The 20,291-nt window shown below is 53.5% G+C and overlaps 5 protein-coding genes across 5 annotated transcripts; 3 read left to right on the top strand and 2 right to left on the bottom strand.

Moving 5' to 3' along the window:
• Positions 1-666: 666 nt before the first annotated feature.
• SPBR_06491 (uncharacterized protein) lies at positions 667-3,928 on the bottom strand (the record flags this gene model as incomplete). Its single annotated transcript, XM_040764747.1, has 3 exons — positions 667-1,700; positions 1,752-2,619; positions 2,720-3,928. The coding sequence occupies 3 exons, from the start codon at positions 3,926-3,928 to the stop codon at positions 667-669; spliced, it is 3,111 nt and encodes a 1,036-aa protein (XP_040617154.1).
• An 824-nt stretch (positions 3,929-4,752) lies between these two features.
• Positions 4,753-5,781, top strand: SPBR_07572 (uncharacterized protein; the record flags this gene model as incomplete). Its single annotated transcript, XM_040765826.1, has 1 exon — positions 4,753-5,781. The coding sequence occupies one exon, from the start codon at positions 4,753-4,755 to the stop codon at positions 5,779-5,781; it is 1,029 nt and encodes a 342-aa protein (XP_040617155.1).
• Positions 5,782-6,296: 515 nt separating this feature from the next.
• Positions 6,297-6,794, top strand: SPBR_07939 (uncharacterized protein; the record flags this gene model as incomplete). Its single annotated transcript, XM_040766192.1, has 1 exon — positions 6,297-6,794. The coding sequence occupies one exon, from the start codon at positions 6,297-6,299 to the stop codon at positions 6,792-6,794; it is 498 nt and encodes a 165-aa protein (XP_040617156.1).
• Positions 6,795-9,669: 2,875 nt separating this feature from the next.
• Positions 9,670-11,501, top strand: SPBR_06956 (Rhomboid family protein; the record flags this gene model as incomplete). Its single annotated transcript, XM_040765212.1, has 2 exons — positions 9,670-11,322; positions 11,397-11,501. 2 exons carry the CDS (start codon positions 9,670-9,672, stop codon positions 11,499-11,501), a joined length of 1,758 nt encoding a protein of 585 aa, XP_040617157.1.
• Positions 11,502-12,360: 859 nt separating this feature from the next.
• On the bottom strand, positions 12,361-18,647 carry SPBR_08962 (mitochondrial mRNA processing protein; the record flags this gene model as incomplete). The annotated part of the gene is made up of 4 exons (XM_040767088.1): positions 12,361-16,146; positions 17,284-18,185; positions 18,245-18,281; positions 18,546-18,647. The coding sequence occupies 4 exons, from the start codon at positions 18,645-18,647 to the stop codon at positions 12,361-12,363; spliced, it is 4,827 nt and encodes a 1,608-aa protein (XP_040617158.1).
• Positions 18,648-20,291: the final 1,644 nt, after the last annotated feature.

Raw genomic sequence — 20,291 nt, forward strand, 5'->3', positions numbered from 1 at the left:
CCCCTCGACCGAGTGCCATTGGGCGCTTGTTGATGCCCTGCAGGGTCCCAAAGCGCTTCTCGGTGATGTAATTACACGCGCAAGCTCCAAGGTGGCCGGCGTCGGCGTGGTTCCTTCGAGAACCTCTCGCCCTACTGCGGCCACGGGGATGCATCGGTTTCATTGACCCTTGCGGGTGCCTGTAAGTTGCTTAGTTTTTGTGCGGATGAAGCACAAGACCGCCGACTTTTCGATTGTGAACGCGTAACGCCTATTTGTTAAGGCTGCTATGGTGTACAAAGGACTGGCACTTGGGTTTCCTTGGTGTGCGCCGTGTCTAAACTACTTATGCGAAGGAGTCGAAGCATTTATATCTACTAAAACGCCGGCGGAACATTACGTCTCAGCTGACGCAGAGGCCTCGCCGACGACATCACAACTAGCTGCATCACGGAGAGTGAGCAAGAGACGGAGGAACCACAAAATGGGGCTCCGATTCGTACTTGCAAAGACGTATAGTGTTCTAAGTCCTCGCGTACGTCTCGGCTCACCTTTCTTTGGACACACCCAGCAGCTGAGTTTTAACTGCAAGTCCCTTAGATACAAAACGCCCGCTCTCTCACTCTCTCTGTCCGTGTCTTTGTCTCTTTTTATTTGTATCGGTCACAGCTCGGGGAGTGGCGGACCTCAAAAGCCCTTTGATGCTGACAACCAGTGATCCCAGTCAATGTTTGGCTCAACGTCCATGTCGATCTCAAGGTCATCGTCAAACATCAGCGGTGTTTTCTTAACAAAGTTGCTTGAAGCGGTACCGTCCTGCCCAATAGCATTGCCGGTTGATTCTGTTGTACCCCAGATCTGCCAGGGATCGAAGTTGTTCCAAAGCGGGCCGGAGCTGCCAAGATCCTGTTTATTCCCAACGGGAGCAGCAAACTGCTCTCGTGGATAGTGCTGCTGTTGCTGCTGAGGCGTCTGACCAGCGGTGTTTAGTATGAATGCGTCCACACTATTGGGGGCCGGGAAGCTGACGCTCGCGTACTCGGCCTCGGATAGGTCTCCAAAGTTACGCAGACCTCTCATAGACGATGCACTCGAGACATGACTTGACGAGGGCACGCCACTCTGAAAATCGGGTGTGCTTAAAGTGTTGCTGGATGTTATATCAGTGCCCGCAGCCGCAGCGGGCGATTTGGAAGTGGACAATGCTTCAGGAGCATTGGCCCCGCCCTCTAGCCCGACGAGGCGCCGCCAACGGACCCGAAAGGCATCCACGGCACCTGGGTTGGAAAGTGGCCGGCTGCGACCATCAGCGACGGCGATGTCGTAGGCAATCTCCAACGACCGTGCTGCTCGAGTGTCGGCACGTAGTCGCGTGAGTTCCGACGCACGATGACGGCGAGCACGAGCCAACAGCCGCCGCAAGGGCAACCAAAAAAATTGTGTGCTGCTGTCCGTGCTGGTGTTGCTCTTGTTGCTCTTGTTGCTTTTGCCACTCTTATTCGAGTTGGTAGTGCTAGCACCCCCAGAACTAGCAGCCCCAATACTTGCGGCACGGGAATCAACAGGCCGAGCTGGCCCTTGAGATTCCGCTTGCTGGTGTTGTTGTTGCTGTTGCTGTTGCTTTCGTTGCTTTATAGCAGAAGATGGGGGGGCTGGAATCAGGTGGGGCCCATGCAGAGCCACCCAGGCACGCTCGACGGCAGGGTCCCATGGCCGGCGCCCTGTTTCCATTAGTAAATAGGCAATTGTATGCCACTGTGTATATGTCTCACAAAGCCAGCGCCAGCGACGGCATGCACGCTCCGACTTGAGTGCATCGTTGTACTCGGCGACTTCAATGGCCGACGAGAGCAATCGTATACGCAGATCTTCATTTTCTCTGGGGCTGGCGCCGTCCGAGTCCTTCCTCTCGTGGATCAGCCTCGGAAGGTTCAAAATAAGCGTCATCTTTGCCAAGAAGAGACGGGTGATGGTAATACTAGTCCAGTAGATGACGCTTGTTGTGTCTGGCGAGTGGCGCAGGTACACAGATTCCAGTTTCTGGTAGACTTCGTCGAGCATGCGGTTCTGCTCATCAAGCAACTCGTCGCCCCGCGGACCGTTCTCCTTGGATGCGGCGGCGGCAGACGCCATCATGCGCTGGGCAAGGCGTGTCACCTCAAAATTCAGCAGTGCATAGGTTACGTCGGTCAGCTCGTCGCGCACGGCTGGGGGGTCCGTGACGTCAGACTCTTGACTGATGTCGTTGTCGCTAATGTTTAGAGGCAGCCGCGTATCAAAGTCGTTTGGTGAAATGGTCAAGTCAGTGCCCTGGTCCTCGGCTGAGCGAACGTCAATGGCACAGACGGTCCACCAAACGCGCCGACGGATTTCAACTTCGTAAGCAGTAAGAGACCCGCCAAAGTTGCAGCCATCACGGTGCAGACCCAAACCCTTTGCCATGCGGATGACAAGGCCTGTCATCATCCAGACGAAGCGCGGGCTATCATAGCGGCGGCACAACATCAGGAAGATAACCAGGGCTTGCACAATTTCCAAGTCGAAGCTGTCCAGGAAATTGGCCTTTGCCAGCGACAGCTCCAGACCCATCCGGTACTTGAGACTCAACTCTTTGCTCGTCATGGCGAAATTCTTAACGACCTAGAAAATAAGACAGATATGGCTGTTAGATTGAGGGAATGGACAACAAGTTATAATGGGCTTGTGGAAGTTGTTTCGAAAGGTCCGCTATGAAACTCACATCTTCGTCTTCCATAGACACAATGGCAGCGTAGTAGATTGCAAACATCAGAGCCTCTGTAGCAGGCGAGAGCTTTAGGTACCCAGACTGTTGCTCGATGGAGGCTGTGGTGTCACCGAGCAGACCTGCAACGATCTTGTTAATGGTGGGTACATGCACAACCTGGCCAAGCATATTGACATTAACAATATAGACCTGGAAAAGGAAGGGAATTTGCGATGGCAGCGGCCGGTAGTGTGATGCATCGCCGAGAGGCGGTTGTAGGTTGTGTCCAAAGAGAAAAGCGCCGCGGTCGGCGGCCGTCCGCAATGCCGTGTCCATTGTGGCATATATGGCATTCGCAGCGCCGGCTGGGCTGAAAGGCTGGTGGCCGTCATTTGCGCCATCCTCATCCAGGTCCGAGTCGTCATCCGTGGAGTAGTAGCCGTGCTCACCATCGGCGAGGTTGCCCGTTTCGGCACGCAGCACGTCGAGTTCGTCAGTGATTCGAGACCAAAAGCCACTGCTGACATAGCGCCTGCGGTTGGAGGCGTCGTCGTCGAGGATCAGGCGCCCGAAGCGCTCCTGGATAGGGACCGTGCCGAAGGCGGCGGCAGGCGGAGAGAAGGCGGTGGTGGCACTGGTGGTGGGAGCAGTCGGTGTGGTAGTGGTGTTCGCAGGCGGGGCGGGGCCCAGAGCGGGCATCTGTGACGATGGCGAGCCGGAAGAGCTGCTGAGATCTCGCACAAGTGCCTCAAGCTGTTTCAACCGGCCCAAGACCGCACTGACATCCGCCGCGTTGGCCGGGTCCGGATCGCCAAGAGGGCTTCCAGTCGGGAGCGTAGACGACAGGTATGCAGCATTCGGACGAGGGCTCTGCGAGGATGATTCTGCGACCAGCAGGTGCCCATGCTCCGTTTGCCGTAACTGTAGTTGCTGCTGTTGCTGTTGCCGTTGCTGTTGCCGTTGCTGTTGCCGTTGCTGCTGCTGCTTCAGGCGGCGGGCCCAGCGTGGCGGCCGCTCCATCGACGGCAAGACACATGGGATGTCTGCGCGACGACAGTTGGAGCAGGGCGACAGCTTGTCGCAGCGCACCTTGCGTTGGCGGCATGTGACACAGCTGCGTGGCTTGGCGACCGTATTTGCAGGAGCATTCGAAGCCACAGGTGGAGTCGCGTGTTTCTCGGCCTCCGAAATTGGCGCGGGTGCGCCTGTTGTGGCCACAGACATTGTGGCGTCCGCAATCGAGCCGACTCTGTCTCGATCAAAACCGGCTGGGGTCGTCATACAAAACCGGCTGGGGTCGTCATACATAAGGCTGAGGCGGGGTTTCGTGAAGATGTGCTACCAGTGGCGTCTGGGTGATCCAGTACCGTCGTGCTCATCGACTGCGACCGAGGACATTCGAAGCTGTGGTTGTCGTCTCGGAAGACTGCCGTGTGGAGATGTGCGTAGACGTCGTCTGAGATAAGCCGACACCTATGCGGGGACGCCTTTGGCGGTGGGGCTATGCCGGCCTTGCGCTTTTACTTCAGGGGTGACGTCGGGGTATCGTACTTCCTCCTTGTTCTTCCTGCCGACATGCGAGCTTCTCGGTAGCTGTCTCGTTATGCAAATGGTCTCCTGTTGAATTCACGACGACCTCCGCTCTCCGTTTCAGCGCCTGTCGCAAAGCAGAGGGCGCTGGCGATGAACTCATTGTGACGCCTGCCCGTTCAGGAGCAGGCGGGCCAATTTTGGCCCGCCCGCGTCTTTCTCGGTCCACAGAACCGGATCAACGCGCCACGGCTTCCAAGTGTTCTTTCGACTAAGGTTGACCCGGCTCAACCATCCTCTCAGCCTTGCGCGCTCCACGTACAAGAGCACTTGTCCGACAATTGGTAACGTTGTCACAATGCAAGTTTTGACAAAGTCAACAAAGTCAGTCGGGAACAAGATGTTGCCGACAAACCTGTGTATAAGAACCGTTTCTGGATCTTTCGTGGGAACATCTTTTTCTACAAACTCAACATCAGCCAGCTTCCTTCTGTCCCGCCACCACCATAAACACCACTATGCCAGAGCCAGCTCCTTCTAGAACCATTGCCTTTCTTGGCGCCTCAGGCGGTGTTGGACTCGCAGCTTTACGTCGCACCTTGGCGGACGGCTATCGCTGCGTTGCCCTCTGCCGCGACCCGTCCAAGTTAACAGCCATCTTTCCTGAAATGGACCTCAATTTGGAGGCCCAAACGGGCCTCGACGATACAATGGCCGCAACACGTCGCCTCACTCTGGTTCGCGGCAATGCCCATGACGTGGATGCTGTGGCACGCTGCCTTCTCGTACCCGGTACAACTGATGGTGAGCGAAGCATCGTCGACTGCGTTGTCTCCACCATCGGAGGCAAATTCATCTTGTCGAAACTGACTGTGGACGACCCAAACGTCTGTGCTAATGGAATGGCCACGCTCCTGGCCGCCATCAAGCGCCTCCGCCTGGAGGGAGTGTCTTGCAGCGGCCCCAGCACGCCGCGCATCGTCGTCGTTAGCACCACGGGCATCTCTAAGTGTGGCCGCGACGTACCACTCGCCTTACTGCCGTTGTATCACGGTATGCTGCGCGTGCCCCACGCTGACAAGTTTGTCATGGAAGAGACCCTGGTGACTTCAGGCGAGATGTTTGCCATAGTGCGGCCCAGTTTGCTTGTCGACTACGAGCCCGAGGCCGAGGCCAAGGCCGCCACCGGTGCAAACGGCGGTAACGACGGCCGGGTATTTTTGAAGCAACTGGCTGAGACCAATTTGTCTGTTATGTCCAAAGAAGAGCTCGAGGTCCTCAGGATGACCACCAAGGACGAGCACGGAAGACAAAGGCAAACGACCAAGGAAGAAGTTAAGGCCCTTGAGGACAAGTTGAAAAAGGAACACATGTACAAGAACATTCGTGTCGGCATCGAGGACCCCATTGCAAACAAGCGCATCTCGTCCACCGTGGGCTATAGCATCTCGCGAGCTGATGCTGGGCGCTGGCTGGCTGAGAACCTGGTCTTTCCGGCTGAGTTGCCGGCCAACTATGCGCGTCATATTGCCACGATCACGTACTAGAGGCGTCTAACTGTACATTGTTTCATTTAGTATTTTTTTCTTTTTCTTTCATATCTTCAAGTATTGCGTCCCCCGATTTTCAATCTTAGATTTTTGGTTGGAATTAATGTTCTGTAAGTTTTGCAGCGCGTCAAGTTCATATGAGAGTGAAGACATGCGTGAAATGTGATTGGTCGGTTATTCTCAAGCGTGCCACTAGCTGCTTGCTCACGGGTTTTTTTTCTGTGTGTTGTCCCGCCCTCCGCCGATTTGAGATCTAACATCAACTTGACTCGGAACTCAAATAGCGAACCGACCAGCACCCTACATCGGAAACGCCACTCCAGGGGGGAACCGCATACACACGTACGGCAATGTCGAAATCATCTCCACTACCGAGCGCCGAGTTGCCGGCTGCGCCTACCGATCCTTTCTCCCTCCCTCTTCCCACGTCACCTCATGCCGTCAAATACCATGGCACTCCCCCGATACAACATGCCATTACTGTTGCGGCAGCCATCCTGGCGCCCATAGGTATGGCTCTGCCACCTCGGCGCTTCGGCCCGCGCAACTTGCTGCTGGCGGCCGGTACCTTTTTTGCATCATCCCAACTAGTCTACGACTACACTGGCCAATCCATTTACCAGCGGTTTCAGCGACGGGCCAACCAGTTCTCGGCCTTCCAAACACAAGACCTTCCTCCCGCAGCGCTACAACGGCAGGCGGCTATGCGCACCGAGCGTGAGCGGCGACGGCAACTAGTGGAGGGGCTGAGCGGGCCCGAGGCGACAGACGGTACAGCTGCGGATCCGCCTAATGCCGGCAAGCTGCATAGCCTTTGGATGGGCAATGAAAAGGAGGACTGGATCAAAGAGCGGGCGCGGCGGGAGCAGGAGACGCTGGAGTCGGGCGGCGGATACTGGGACCTGATCATGAACCAGATTGGTGAGGTGGCGGCAGATCTGATGGGCAGAGGAAAGAAGACTCAAGAAAACCCAACAGCGCCGCCAAAAGCAGACAACGCTGGGAAGTAGTGAGCTGAAAGCAAAGAAGAAAAATAAGACAAGGATGAGAGAGGCGGAGAGTGGCGGAGAGTGGCGGAGAGAGATAGGACGGGCATTCGTTTTGAGCTGTCCTATGGTCCGAACAGCTGTTCGACGCTGTCCGTTCGAATATAGATGGCTGGTCGAAGTTGCCATTGGAACTTAACACACCGTGTCACAAAAGTATATAACGTGTCGTCCCTAGTCGTTATCGAGACGGGGGGTGGTAGAATGAGCATGGCTTTTCTATCCCGTCTGCCCAGGCAAGTTTCGTTGCCGTTAAAGGTGACTACTGTCGTTATCCCGCTTTCCCCGTTCTTTTGTATACATTTATTTCAATTACCACTTGCCGTTTCTCTTCCTCTCCATACTCCTGTAGTAGAACAAAACGATACACAAGTCAGCAGGGGAAGCAGGATCGTTTCAACAGCGGCGTCAACAGAGTATGCATGCATGGGGCAGATACCAATGTCATAAAAACGGGATATCGCGTTGGACAAACTGCTCACACCACACGCACAAATATGCCATACCATTGTCAGTCGTCATTGCATCTTGCTTCTACTGTAAATGTTCCGTGATTTGTATCGTACACCGAAGAAACTCTGTGTCGCCTCAAAGCGTCACAAAACTGGCAGGGTCTGGGCGGAGCATCGGCAGATCGTTCGCCAAGGCTGACTTTTGACTATAAATGACCGCATATGGCAAGTTTTGTCGACTCAGTGTACATACAGCTCGCGGTGGTTTTCGTTTGTTGCATACGCACTTCCAAACGTTCCACGTCATGTGCGGAGAAAAGGTGGGATTCGCCAAAACGTTCCTCGGCCTCCAAGCCCCCCAACTAGAGTTGTTTGGCTTACGAGAAGCGTACGACGTAATACTCTGTACGATAGCCACTGACCAGAATTGCAATAGCCAAGTTACAGAACACGTCAGCTCTTTCTGTCGCTATGCGTAGTAAGATGCCTGGATGCGAGGATACGAAGTACACGACTCTCGAGCCCATGTGCAGAAGTTCAGCAAGCCCTATAAAGAAGGGTGTCGGGTGTGTATCCTTGATCGACCATGCGCATTCCTGCTTATGTTTTCCATTTCCTGGTAGTTTCTTGGTTTGCTCCCTTGTCGACGGCCAGGCCATCTTTTTCTGTTTCTAAAAAACAGTGGACCAATCAAACAGTCAAATACGACAAAGGTGGCAGACGACGCAAGTGGAAAACCACTCAGCCACAACGCCTGACCACGCCATCCAAACGCGACTTGCCACATACGCTGGTGCTCCAGCAGTCCAGGTCCATCGACGGGAGCTGAAACAGGCCGAGTGAAGCCAAGTTTAGGGGAAGGGCGGCGTGTGTCTAGAAATGGGAACGAAGGAAGATAAAAGGTTGGAGAGAGTAAGGGAGGCAAAGCTTCTAAAAATTGTCGCCTCGGCGCCTTGCCTCAAATACGAGAGGATCCCCATGACTTTGTCGTCCCTCCTTGTCGATAACCACCTGCAACCGGTTCATTTTTTATTAAAATAGTAACGAGGCACTTGCAGGCCGTACGAAGGTCAGCAGGAATCAAGGTCTCGTACTACATGTGGAGTAATACGTTTATACGCCGTATCCGAGTCGGTGCACTAACAAAGTTTGCGGAGGCGGCAAAGCACCAACTGCAAATACGAAACGCGTTCCCGAGAGAGTACCTGGGGCCGCATCTAACTAGTTGACCATTGCACTGCCGCAAAAGAGAACATCGGGCGAAGAGAAACACAGCCTGCGAGCCCAAGCGGACCTTTATGCTCATAGCGGCAGGGAAATTCTGAGCGGTCTCATCTTTCCCCCCTATGTAAAAAGTGTGATGTTTGTATGCTGTATGGTATTTATGGGTGTCGCTGTTTCGTGCGTGGGAAGCTGAGAGCAGCCTGTTCATACTTCCTAGCCCCGAGGGCATCCTGCCGCTGCTACTTGGTTTTCCCTGCTTCTTTTTCCATCCCCATTCACGCAGCAGCTGTTTCTTTCCTTTCGACACCACCAGCTCTATCTCTCCCTTCCTCTTCTGTCTTTATTCTCCGTTTTTCTTTCTCTCACAAATCCGCAACTAGATTCCCTGACGGCTTCATCCCCCCCGTCCGGCTCTTTCCTCTTTCGGAATCCAACCTAACCCCTGAAACGGATATTCCACTACGGTAAAAAAGCGTTGAAAGGACCATCGCGCGAAATTGAGACTCTGCTTTTTAACTTCGAACATTATCGCCGAATACACATACGACGTACATTGCGAAAACTGGTCGCAATACTGCAACGCTGCGGACGACGTTTTCTCCCCGTCGTTCAGTTCCTTCGTTGCCTCTTCTTCAAAGCGAAATTACCCGGAAACAAACACGCGACAGCCCAAACAAGGCGACCAGGGGAGAACACACTCCCTTGACGAACGCTTTCTCTCGTGCCTCCCAATCGCCTTCCAACCGCAAAGAAATAAAGGGGCAGACAAAGCCTACACAGCTGCAGCGACCCGACGAAGTGGCCCATCCTCTCCTCCGTACTCCCTTCCATAACCGCCGGAACCTTTGTTCGCTGTCCATACGACACCTTTGCCGGAAAGGGGGCTATAGAAATACAGAGCCACAGCAACACGGGACCATCTTAATAGCATCTGCTTCGTCCCCCAAGGCATAATAACGCCAACATTCCCAATCAAGGAGCACGGCCGCCTTCCGCACCTGTCGTTTGGGAAACGCTTTATTCTCTCGCCCCGTCACGTCTGCTTTTGAGTGTTTTCTCGTTCTCGATTCGTCTCCTTTCTTTTCTTTCTCTCTCTCTTTCTCTCTCTCTTTCTCTCTCTTTCTCTCTCTCTTTGGCGACACCGTCGCTCCTTCTTCTTGACCATGTCTCGCCAGTACTCCAACGACTACGCGTCTGGCGGTTATCCGGCGCAGGCCTACAATCCGAGCTACGACTACGCCGACGCGAGCGCCCGTCAACGGCACTCCCCCTCGCCCTATTACAACAGCAGCCATAACACAGCATACGACAACCCTTCGGCTGCCGCGTCGTCAACCTACATGAACTCGACACCACCTGCCTACAGCTCACAGCAGCGCCTTGCCGACCCAGAAGCACAGGCCCGGAATACCTATGGCACGAGTAGAAATGGCCCCCGCGGTGTCAGTCCCTCTCCTTTCGAGACCGTTTTCGACGACCACATGTACCCTGCAACATCGCGCCAAAATAGCAACGCCCCTAACGGCGCTGATACGACCTACTATGGTGCGCCACACCACACACCCTCGGAGGACAATATGTTCGCTACATCTGTGGGGCCGGATGACATTCCCCTGCGTGACCGCTCAGGCAACAATAAGTTTGGCGGAGCTGAGTCACCAGATCATGTCTACGATGCTCCTCAGGGCGGCATGGCTAGCGAACCGCCACCCGGCGCCGGTGGCGCTGGCCGGAAGGGTGTGCGCTTCGGTGAGCTGGGCATGCTGGGCGCCAACAATCGCAAGCGTATCCCGATTGTTGTCTACATCTTCACAGTTGTGCAAATCGCGGTGTTCATTGCCGAAATTGTCAAGAACGGCATCCTGACCGGCTCGCCTATTATGATCCACCCCAGCTTCAACCCCATGATCGGGCCCTCAACCTACGTGCTCATCAACATGGGCTCTCGCTTCGTCCCCTGTATGCACAATGTCAATGGCGTCCAGTCGTCGACCGTGGCCATCGATTGGCCGTGCCCAAATAGCACGACAAGCGACTCCTCAAACCCCTCTAACCAATGCACGCTTTCGCAGCTCTGCGGCTTCAACGGCGTTCCCAATCCCTTGTATGATGGTAACGCCCAGCAGAACCCCCAGCCCAACCAGTGGTTCCGGTTCATCGTACCAATGTTCTTGCATGCCGGCGTTATCCACATCGGCTTTAATCTGCTATTGCAACTAACCATGGGTCGCGATATGGAACGCTCCATTGGTTCAATTCGATTCTTTTTGGTCTACGTCTCTTCGGGTATCTTCGGTTTTGTTATGGGCGGCAACTATGCGGCTACTGGTATCTCGTCTACAGGCGCATCGGGCTCGCTGTTTGGCATTATTGCGCTGACACTTCTCGACCTTCTCTACTCGTGGCGTGACCGCCGCAATCCACTTAGGGATTTGCTTTTCATCATTCTAGACATTGTCATCTCCTTTGTGCTTGGTCTGCTCCCGGGGCTTGACAACTTCTCTCACATTGGCGGGTTTTTGATGGGCCTGGCACTTGGCATCTCAGTGCTGCATTCGCCCAACGCGCTGCGGCGGCGCATTGGAGACGACACGTCCTATGCGTCCGTCAGCGGTACATACTCGGACAGCTTCAAGACTTCGAATTTCGTGCGCAATCCCGTTGGCTTCTTTAAGGGTCGCAAGCCGCTGTGGTGGGCATGGTGGTTTCTACGCGCCGGGGCCATTGTTCTGGTAATTGTTGTCTTTATCTTGCTGCTCAACAATTTCTACATCTACCACCACACCTGTGGCTGGTGCAAGTATCTTAGTTGCCTGGTGAGTTTATTTCGCTGTCTGCCGTTCTCATCGGGGTAGGTCCTCTTACGCAAACCTCACGCTGACATATATAGCCCGTGAACAACTGGTGTGAAATTGGCAACCTGCAGTTGACCAACACATCCACGAAGCGCGACTTGTTTTCGAGTGCTGCACCGCGCCTGGCCAACCTCTTTTAATCACTTGCTGTGGGGAATCTTGTCGACCCGGCTTGTCTTGCTCTTTTTGGTCCTCGCCGAGCTTAGACGAGCTTTCATTTTGTTTACTATTTTTGGCTATAAGTAGAATTCTGCGCACTTCTCTATCTCATCTGTTTCCCTCTGTCTTCTAATACGTTTCCGGCTCTTGTTTTTCTTGTCTTATTTTTTTGCACAGCGATGGCGTTTCTCGAGAAGTTAATGCGAGGGGAACAAAAGGGACGGCTGGCTGTCAAGTTCATCACCGGTCTATTGGGGACGGTTTACACCAATCCGAAAATGGGGAAGAGCTATATTTTATTTGCTTGTCGATCATATATCATGGTGGCCTGTACTGAAAGACTATGCCTTTAGATTGCCCCTTCCGTTTATTGGGTTTTTTGTTCTACTTGAAATTCGCACTGAAAACAACAGCGGCGCCAGTTTTGCCCTCCACCGCCTGGCAGCGCTGCGTACATAGAGAGGCCAGCCACAAAGCGCCCCGGCTCAAAGGAACCTATAACGCAGATACTGCGTCAATCAATAGCCTTGGAGGTTTCGTCTTCCGCGATGTCGTATTCTCATTCTCAAATCCCCATTGCACCCGGACCATGTGTCCTCTGCAAACGGCTGCCATCTGATAGCTGGCGACAAGAGATCGGTCACTTTATTTGAGAATTTATGTTATTTATCTAATTTATGATCGCGGTGAACAAAAGGTAGTCTACGTTGACTTGAACCTTCCGCCGTTCTTACCATAAAAACACAATGTGTTGTCATATGGTAGCTTCTCGTCAATCATAAAGAGTGGACAATGTAAAATGTGTCTGGAGATGAGCCTCGCCTAATACATACAGGATAGTTATGCGGTTTCCTGTTTTTTGCCTCCCTCCACCGGATCTCGTTGCAGTGTGCCAACGTCGTCCATCTCATTGGCAAACACCTCACCCCACTTCCTGCTACCATCAACACCATAGATATGTACCGGCCGCTTGCGCATGATGCGATTTTCGTTGCTCCGGAACCGGCGGCCCTTGGCACTCAAAGCATATAGCTTGCTCATGAAGTCACGGTTGAATGCCGACTTAGTACTTGTCTTCTTCATGTCGCCGATGCGGTCTGCCTTCGGGTCCTCGCCATCCGTCTTGTCCTCACCATCCTTGCTGTCCTTTCCGTTCCTGTCCTTGCTCAGCAACGCCTTGCGGCGTGCCTTAAGCATGTTATACAGAGTACGGGCGCGCTTCGTCTGAATCTCCTCAATGGCGTATTCCACCTTCCACGAATCGGCGTTAGTGAGCTTCTCCGGCCGCACCACGTAACGCCCGTTGACCTTGTTGCGGATCGTCATAATCATGCCAATGATCTCCGGTGGCTCCGGTGCAGGCGCGTTTCCCTTCGAAGAAACCTTGCCTCCGTTTCTCTCCTTGCCTTCGTTTTCATTTTTCCCTTCCCTGTCCTCCTTGCCCTCCTTGCCTTCATTGCCTTCATTGCCTTCCTTACCATCTTTGCCCTCCTTGCACTCTCTGCCCTCCTTGCTCTCCTTGGAGCTCGCCAACATCTCCGATAGAATGCGCTCGAATCGCTTGTTCTTGGGCGCGTCGACGAGCTCGGCAACGCTGTTGCTGTACCGGAAGGATAGGGGCGACTCTGTCGTTGCAATGCTGTCGTCGTCGCCGTCCTTGGTAACCTGCTGGGTTTCGCCATTCATACGATTACTGTTGTAGTCGATGCTGCCTACAGCGTCACGGGCCTGTGATGTCTCAACCTTTGCGGCAAGCTTGATAATAAGGTCCTTGAGAGACAGTGTGCCCGAGACTGGCGAGGCAGGAGGGCCTTCTCCTACGCTGCTGCCAGAAGTCTCGTTGCTCTCGCTTTTGCGGCCACCGTCCTCGTCGATAACAGACTTGCCCCGGTCGTATGATAATGTCGAAGCCTTGTCGGTGGTCGCGGAAGTAGTGTTACCACCCTCCGTAAAATCAGACTCACTGCCTATTTCGGTTTCGGGCTCGGTTATCTCCGCTTCCGCACTTGAACTGTTCGTCTTCGGAACTGTCTCATGGTCGGGTGCGCCTTCGACCTCGGCCTCGGTTTCGGCATCAATTTGCTCCTCTTCTGGTGTTTCCACCTCCAGAGTTGATTTGAGACCAGTCTCGGGCTCTTGGCCCTTGAGAATCGTCTCTGCCACCGCCTCTGTATCTGTCCGCGTGATCGCCTCGAGCAGCGCATCCACATATGTGCGCGTCTCCTCAGGCGGCCGGCCCCGCAGCAGGCCGCTCTGCTCGAGAGCATCTTCGAGGGTGTCGCGCACAGACTCGATGCCTTGTGCCTCATTCTCCATCGTCTCCTCAACCTTCTGGCGCATCGTTTCCCACACGTCAACACTGTAGTCGTCTTCATCGTGGTCGGGCTCCTCGTCTACCTCGTGTTCTTTGGCCGCGGTCTCGGTCTCCATCTCGCCATCGTCGGTGGCCGACTCTGTAAGGCTGCCACCTTCGTCATTTTCGCCGCTCTCCTGCGCTGTAATACCCAAGATTCTGCGCTCGAACTCTTCGACCGACTCCTTGCCGGCATCCTGTACCTCCCCAATCTCTTTGGATGTGACAGGCGTCGCAAATATGTACATGAATGGCGCGGCCTCCGACGGGCGTGTCTCAATATGCAACCGCAACGACCGACCCGGGAATCGATCTGTGGCCTTGTCCAACACCGCATTCAGCAGGTGCAAACTTAACTTGAACTCGCGGTCTCCTAGTGTCGTGTCGTCGGTGCCGTGCAGAGCTACATCCATTTCATTGATGCTGATATACTGGAACCCGAAGATGCGCTGTGTGTTGTGGAAAGCAACGTAAATGCCGTCCATACGACCCATCCGCACTTGCAGCGAGTACTTCAGGAAAGCCGACCGGATCATATCGAAATACTCGCGCTCGAACGACTCCCATTGACCAAACCGTTGCCGGATCTCATAGCCTAGCCCGCGTTGGAAGTCTTGTGCATCCATGCGGATGGACACTACGGCACGCGTTTTGAGGTCGAACATGCCGGTCCCGGGTAGTCGCGGGTCGTAAGCGTCAAGCTGTGACCGCATCATAAAGTCACCAAACGTCGAGTAATGGAAAGATTCCGGGTCGTTCCGCTCTTCCTCTGTCAGCTCGTGCGACCGGGTAACCCGATACTTTTCAAAGTCCTCCTTGGATAACGTCAGCAGCTTTTCCATCGATTTGCCCAACATGCTCAAGATGTTGGCCGTGTCGAATTCCTTATCCGCGTCGATGGCGTATGTGCCGTCCTTCCAGTGCAAAAACGTCGCAGCAGGCCCGCGTGTGATACGCGTGAAGCTCATAGATTCAGGCGTAAATGAGCGTGTGGTGTGTGCGGTGTTGATTGGCCGCCAGCCGCTCAGAAGGAAATGGAAGTGCGATAGCATGCTTGTCATGCTTGACGTCGATCCCGAGTACTTCATATTGTACTTCGCTGCCATTGAGATCAAGGTTGGGTCTTTGGAAGACGTGACATACTGTTTTAGCGCGTTGAAGTCAAACTCTTGCAAGGGCATGATGCTCGCTAGGTACGGGTCGAAATTGAAGACACGCGACCGCGGGTCTTGCAGATGGTACACGCCTGGGTTGAAAAGAGCTCGGTCGAGGCCGTAGTGCAGTTTTGGTACCGGCCGTTTGTTTTCTTCGACGGGAGTCAGTGCAAGGTCCCGTGAGTCAACACTGCTGACGCGGTAAGGTAGCCTGTGTACAGGCGGAGGTTCGAGGAACGATCTTGAAGATGCAGCGACGGCCTTCTTTTTTGGAGAAGACGCCTTTTTGGATAAAATATGTTGCGATGCGGTGGATGAGGTGGTGGAGGCTGCCCCGGGAGAAATTTCGGGTTCAATGACAGCCGTTCCGGCAGCCGTTAGATGCTGTGCTCCTAACGGCGAATTGTCCTGCCCAAATTTCATTTTCTGAGCCTTCTTCCTCGCGTGTTTGCCGAGCTTTCCCTCAGATTGGTCACCTTTGGTTGCAGCCGTGGGTTGCTGAGACTGTTCTTGCTCTTTCTCTTCCTGCTGCTGTGGCCCTTGGGTACTAAGCACCGTCTTAAGCAGATGCAGCGCGCTCGTCAGCATTCTGATTTGGTCTTGTGTGTCTTTTGCAGCTTTGAATGCTGCCTCCCTTTCTTCCGGAGTGTGTGCCGAGGTCGTCTTTTTCGTCTTGGAAACCTTGCCGGTAGTCGCCAAAGCGGAGCTAGCGTCGCCCTTTGCCGATGATGCCGTATTTGCCAGGAGCTCTTTTGTCGCCACACCTGTTGCGATAGCTGCCTGCTCCGCCAGCCGGTCCTGGGCCGATTCTAGCTTCTTGAGCACATTGAGCGTTTCACGCCATAGCTTGAGCTGCGTCTGGCTTCCCTGATGGGAAGCGGCGCCGTTGAGTCCTGCTTTTGCCTGGTGCGCAGCCTTGGCAGCAGCCTTCGCTTGCTTCATAACCTTACGGCCACCTGAAGTGCTGCCAGTGCTCGCCCCATTGGGCCCGTGAGTGGCTGGTTTTGCAGATTTCCGCGCCGGTGGCGGTGCGACTTTTGTATTGGTGCCGGGATCAGCCGAAGGTGTTTCTGGGTTTGTTCCGGCTGTAGTGCCAGCCGCGGTCGGGTGTGCGGCATGCTGTATGTATCGATGGGACGGTTGCTGCGGCTTATTACGCAATGCACCTCTTGCAGTCGGCACAAGTCTACCAAAGGCCACAAAGCAGGTCGTGCAAACGTGCGGTTGTTGCGCAAGACCTAGCCTTGTACCTCGTGCCAATTGATGCATCTGGGGCAACGCAGAGGTAGAATAGTAGGGATAAAGGGTGGAGAGTTGGTTGATACCCAAAAGCTCTCTATTGCGGCGTTAGTGTTGAGGCAGCGAGCCAGAGAGAGGTTGTCGCGTCTGTGCGACCAAGGTGAAGCTTTTTGTCGAAAAGGCACATAGCGACAGGTTAGCAGGCATAGGTGGTTGATTTTTTTTGTTTTGGGGTTAGCCCATACTGAACCTGCCGCGACGCGCCGTCAGTATTACAAAATCGTCTTATAGCGCCCCGGTATATGACTATCAACCCTGATGCATGTAACCAAGTTGATAAGACCTTTTTGTTCATATGTTACATGCATTCAAGGTTACCCTTCAGCCTCACGATGTACTTCGATTTTATTAATGAGACCTCTTACTTTCAAAGGCCGAATCACACTTGCTTAGGGATGTAAATCGAATTACAGAATAATCAAGACCAATACGTAAAGATTCTAAACTTATTGCGCAAATATGTGTCTCAACTCGCCGTCTCACATACCCTTATTACAGGACACCAACGGTAACTTAACCATCCATCTACCACTTGATATTATCCCCTACCCCAATGTTGTCTTCGTTCCCTTCAGATTCTCTATCCCACCCGCTCCCTCCTACTCGGCCCCCCTTATTTCCAATTTTTATTCCTGCGATATGGTAAGCAAGCTCCTCCCGTGTGACAAATTTGCTTGTTTCTTCAAAAAACACTTGCTGCAGCGCGGACCATTGGTCGGTGGAGGGGTTGGGCTTGAGTTGCGCGTTCAGGCTGCAGGCAAGGGCCTGGTCTTTTGCTGTCCAGTTTCGAAAGCGGGCGCTATCAGTATTATGTCCAGCACCACTGTCTCGCCACTTTCTCCCATCACCGCTGCCAGGTTTCTGTAAGTCATTGATGGCGTGTTCGAAATCATCCTTGTTGCGGCTGCTGTTGGTGTCTGGTTTATTGCAATCCCAGGCCCAATTCGAATCGTTAACATCATTGTCGTTTCTCTGGTTGTCGTTGCCGCCAGCATCATTCGTGTCGCTGTCGAGGCCTATCCAGGGGTCCTTGTAACCACCACTGACATTGTTATTAGAAAACTGGTCCCAGGTGTCATTCGTGGCACCGGTATTGCCCCAGCTATTACTCGAGTTGTCGTTCACATCGCCGCCCCAACTGACATTGTTATTTGTCTCATTGGTTTTGTGGCCGCCATGGGATTCTTCACACCAATCACTGCCCCCACTGTCACCCCAACAGTAGGCGTTTGTGTTGTCAGTAGCGTTGGTATAGTCACCATTGTGGTCTGTGTTGACAATGGTTTCGCTGCCTTCCCCCCAAGAAACCTTTTTCTTGCCATGCTTGTTGCTGGTATGGATCTTATTAGATCGCTGCGCGCCTCTTTTCCTGTTTCCACCCCTATGGGACGTTTTGGCCTCGTCATTGCCCCAACCATTTCCGGTGCTGTCACCGCCGCCAGTCCATGAATCTCCCGTGCTGGTATTTCCAGTGCCCCAGTTGGTCCAATGGTTGTTATCGTTGTCGATACTGCCAGTATTGGACTGCAAGGTGTCTTGGTTGTCTACACCTTTGCTGGTACTGTTTCCACCGTCATCTTCGTTATCATTAATGGCCCAACCCCAATTGTAGTTTCCCGTCCCTTTCCCGAAACCGTCTCCCCAGGAATCATTAGCACTACTGCCACCAGTGTTATTGTCGCATCCAGTCCCCTTAACGTCATCAGTAGTGGCATTCCCAATATTCCTTTCGTTACCACCACCAGTAGTTGCATTTGCTTCGTCGCCGTTACCCCATCCGCTACTTTGGTTCCCGTTAGCATTCCACTGACTAGAACCGCACCTTTCCTTGCCATTTTGTCTGCTGTCTTGCATCATGTCTTGATTGTGAGACCGAGACTTGCCACTTGGGCGTCCGGGGCTGGTCCGTGCCCCGTACCGCTGATGATAACTTCCTGTGAAGTAGCCGCTGGGTGCTCGGTGGGAGTCATAGTATGTATGAGGAATTTGCCAATGCAGTGGTGGGATCGGGTAAGCCGACTGACTATACGGCAAGAAGTTCTGCTGAGGCATCAGGTAAGGATGTGGCGGCATATCTTGGGAAAGTGGCATCGGAACACCGTCTGGATACCGCGCGATGTATGATTGCTGAACGGGAGAAAATTCGTGGTGAGGCGAAAAACCGCCATGGTATGGAGTTTGAAGAGGCATACACTGTCGCGTGTAGGTGAACGGCCTACCATCAGTGTCAATATAGATTGGCTCACCGAACCGGGCTCTTCGACCAGGGCTCGGGAAGGAAGCGTAGACAGCAGGTCCGTCTGCATAGCCACTTGGTCCATTTTGACAGGGGAAGTGACCTTGACCGGAATCCCGTGTGCCGAAGTTGATGTTGCCATTCTTTTGAGGACTTTCGACACTTGGGGGTTCTTCGCCGGGAGGGAGTGCGAGAAGTGCGGGAGGAATGCCTTGTTCGGGGCTACCACTCCCAGGGCCAGCGTCGCTTTTGTGTATAAGGTGTTTATCATGTTTATGGACAGAGCTCACACGCGCTTCACAATTTCCAAGGCCGTCATCGTGTAGGTCGGAGCTGACCTGCGCTTGGTGTCCGCACGATGAGCAGCGCAAAGTGGAACTATGACTTTCACGCCTCATAGTTCGACCCCTGCGCTTTCGTTTGGACCGAGAGGAATAGCCACGGCGTGGGTCTTCGGAGTCAGTTGCTTCGTTGCAGCAGTGTTCATTGCTGTCGTCTGCAACGGCGTGTGTGCTAGAGTGGTGGCAGAGCTTGCTATGGTACAGCTTTTCGGCAAGACGGCCGACCTCACTGACGACGCCGCTGTCACTGCTGCTACCACTGTCTTCATCACTGTAGGCCATCGATTTTTCTCTAGACCGTCTTCTGCCCCAACTTCTATCTCCTCGCCTGAGTCGAGATTTTCGCTTGATTTTATGGTGGTCGTCCTTTTTCTTCTCCGCTTCCACTACCGGGACCATTTCAACTTCTTTAGTTCCCTTTATGTTCACAACGGCCAGAGGTTCCGTAGGGTCGTCGAAGTTCAGCTTGATGTCCGAGCAGCCCACTCCCTCCGTGGGCTTCTTGACTGTGATAACAGTGGTCGTTTCAGGTCGCTGCAGCACTTGTTCCACCTCCTGCGATGAAAGCCGGACCTCTGGAAGACTTTGAGCCAGTTGAGCTTCTGGGGCCTCTGGAGGTTCTGCAATTTCTCCAGGTATTGGAGCCTTCTGAACCTCCAAAACGTGCTGGCTTTCTGAAATCTGTTGTGTTTGCCGTGCTTGCACCATTTGTAGGACCTGCTGTGCCTGCTCTTGCAATTGATTCTCTCTTTCTTTGCGCCTTCGCTCCTCTCTTTTCCTTTGCTTTCGTTTCTTGTCCACAATCAACGGTCCGCCCTAGAGAATGTTGAATGGTTCAAAGCGCAAGTCCCGCGGGTCGACCTCGCTGAGGTCATCGATGTATCGAGGCATGGCTCCGAAAGGGGTTGATGGCCTGGACCTGAAACTTGGGGACGAAGGTGGCTTCGGTCTTTTCCGGATTGCGAAAGTTTTGGCGGGGGGAGAACGGGAGTGAGGCAAATTAATTGAGAAAACTGAACAATAATTGATTTGACGTACGGCAAAAGAAGCGTGCGCATAATACTAAGATGCGTGGATGGGAAATGGAGCCAGGGTGCCTTGTTTGTTGAACAAGAAGGAACTGAGAGGGCACAAAAAAAGCAGGTGAGACAAAAGGAATGACTTGGCGGAACAAAACAAAGAAAACTGCTACTTTTTGTTGTTGTTTATAGAACATCAGAAAAGGCAGGAGCGCCTTTATTTTAGGACAATGCTCACGTGCATCCGGACAGTAGAGGGAGCATGAGAACGAAAGATTTCTGGGGACACCTTTCCAGAGGCACCGCCAAGATTCGTGACAAGAGACGTCAATGGAGCACATTGAAAAAGCGCCCAAAGACACCGTTCGT

Source organism: Sporothrix brasiliensis (assembly GCF_000820605.1).
Source record: "Sporothrix brasiliensis 5110 chromosome Unknown Cont20, whole genome shotgun sequence".
In the NCBI taxonomy this organism is placed as follows: Eukaryota; Fungi; Ascomycota; class Sordariomycetes; order Ophiostomatales; family Ophiostomataceae; genus Sporothrix; species Sporothrix brasiliensis.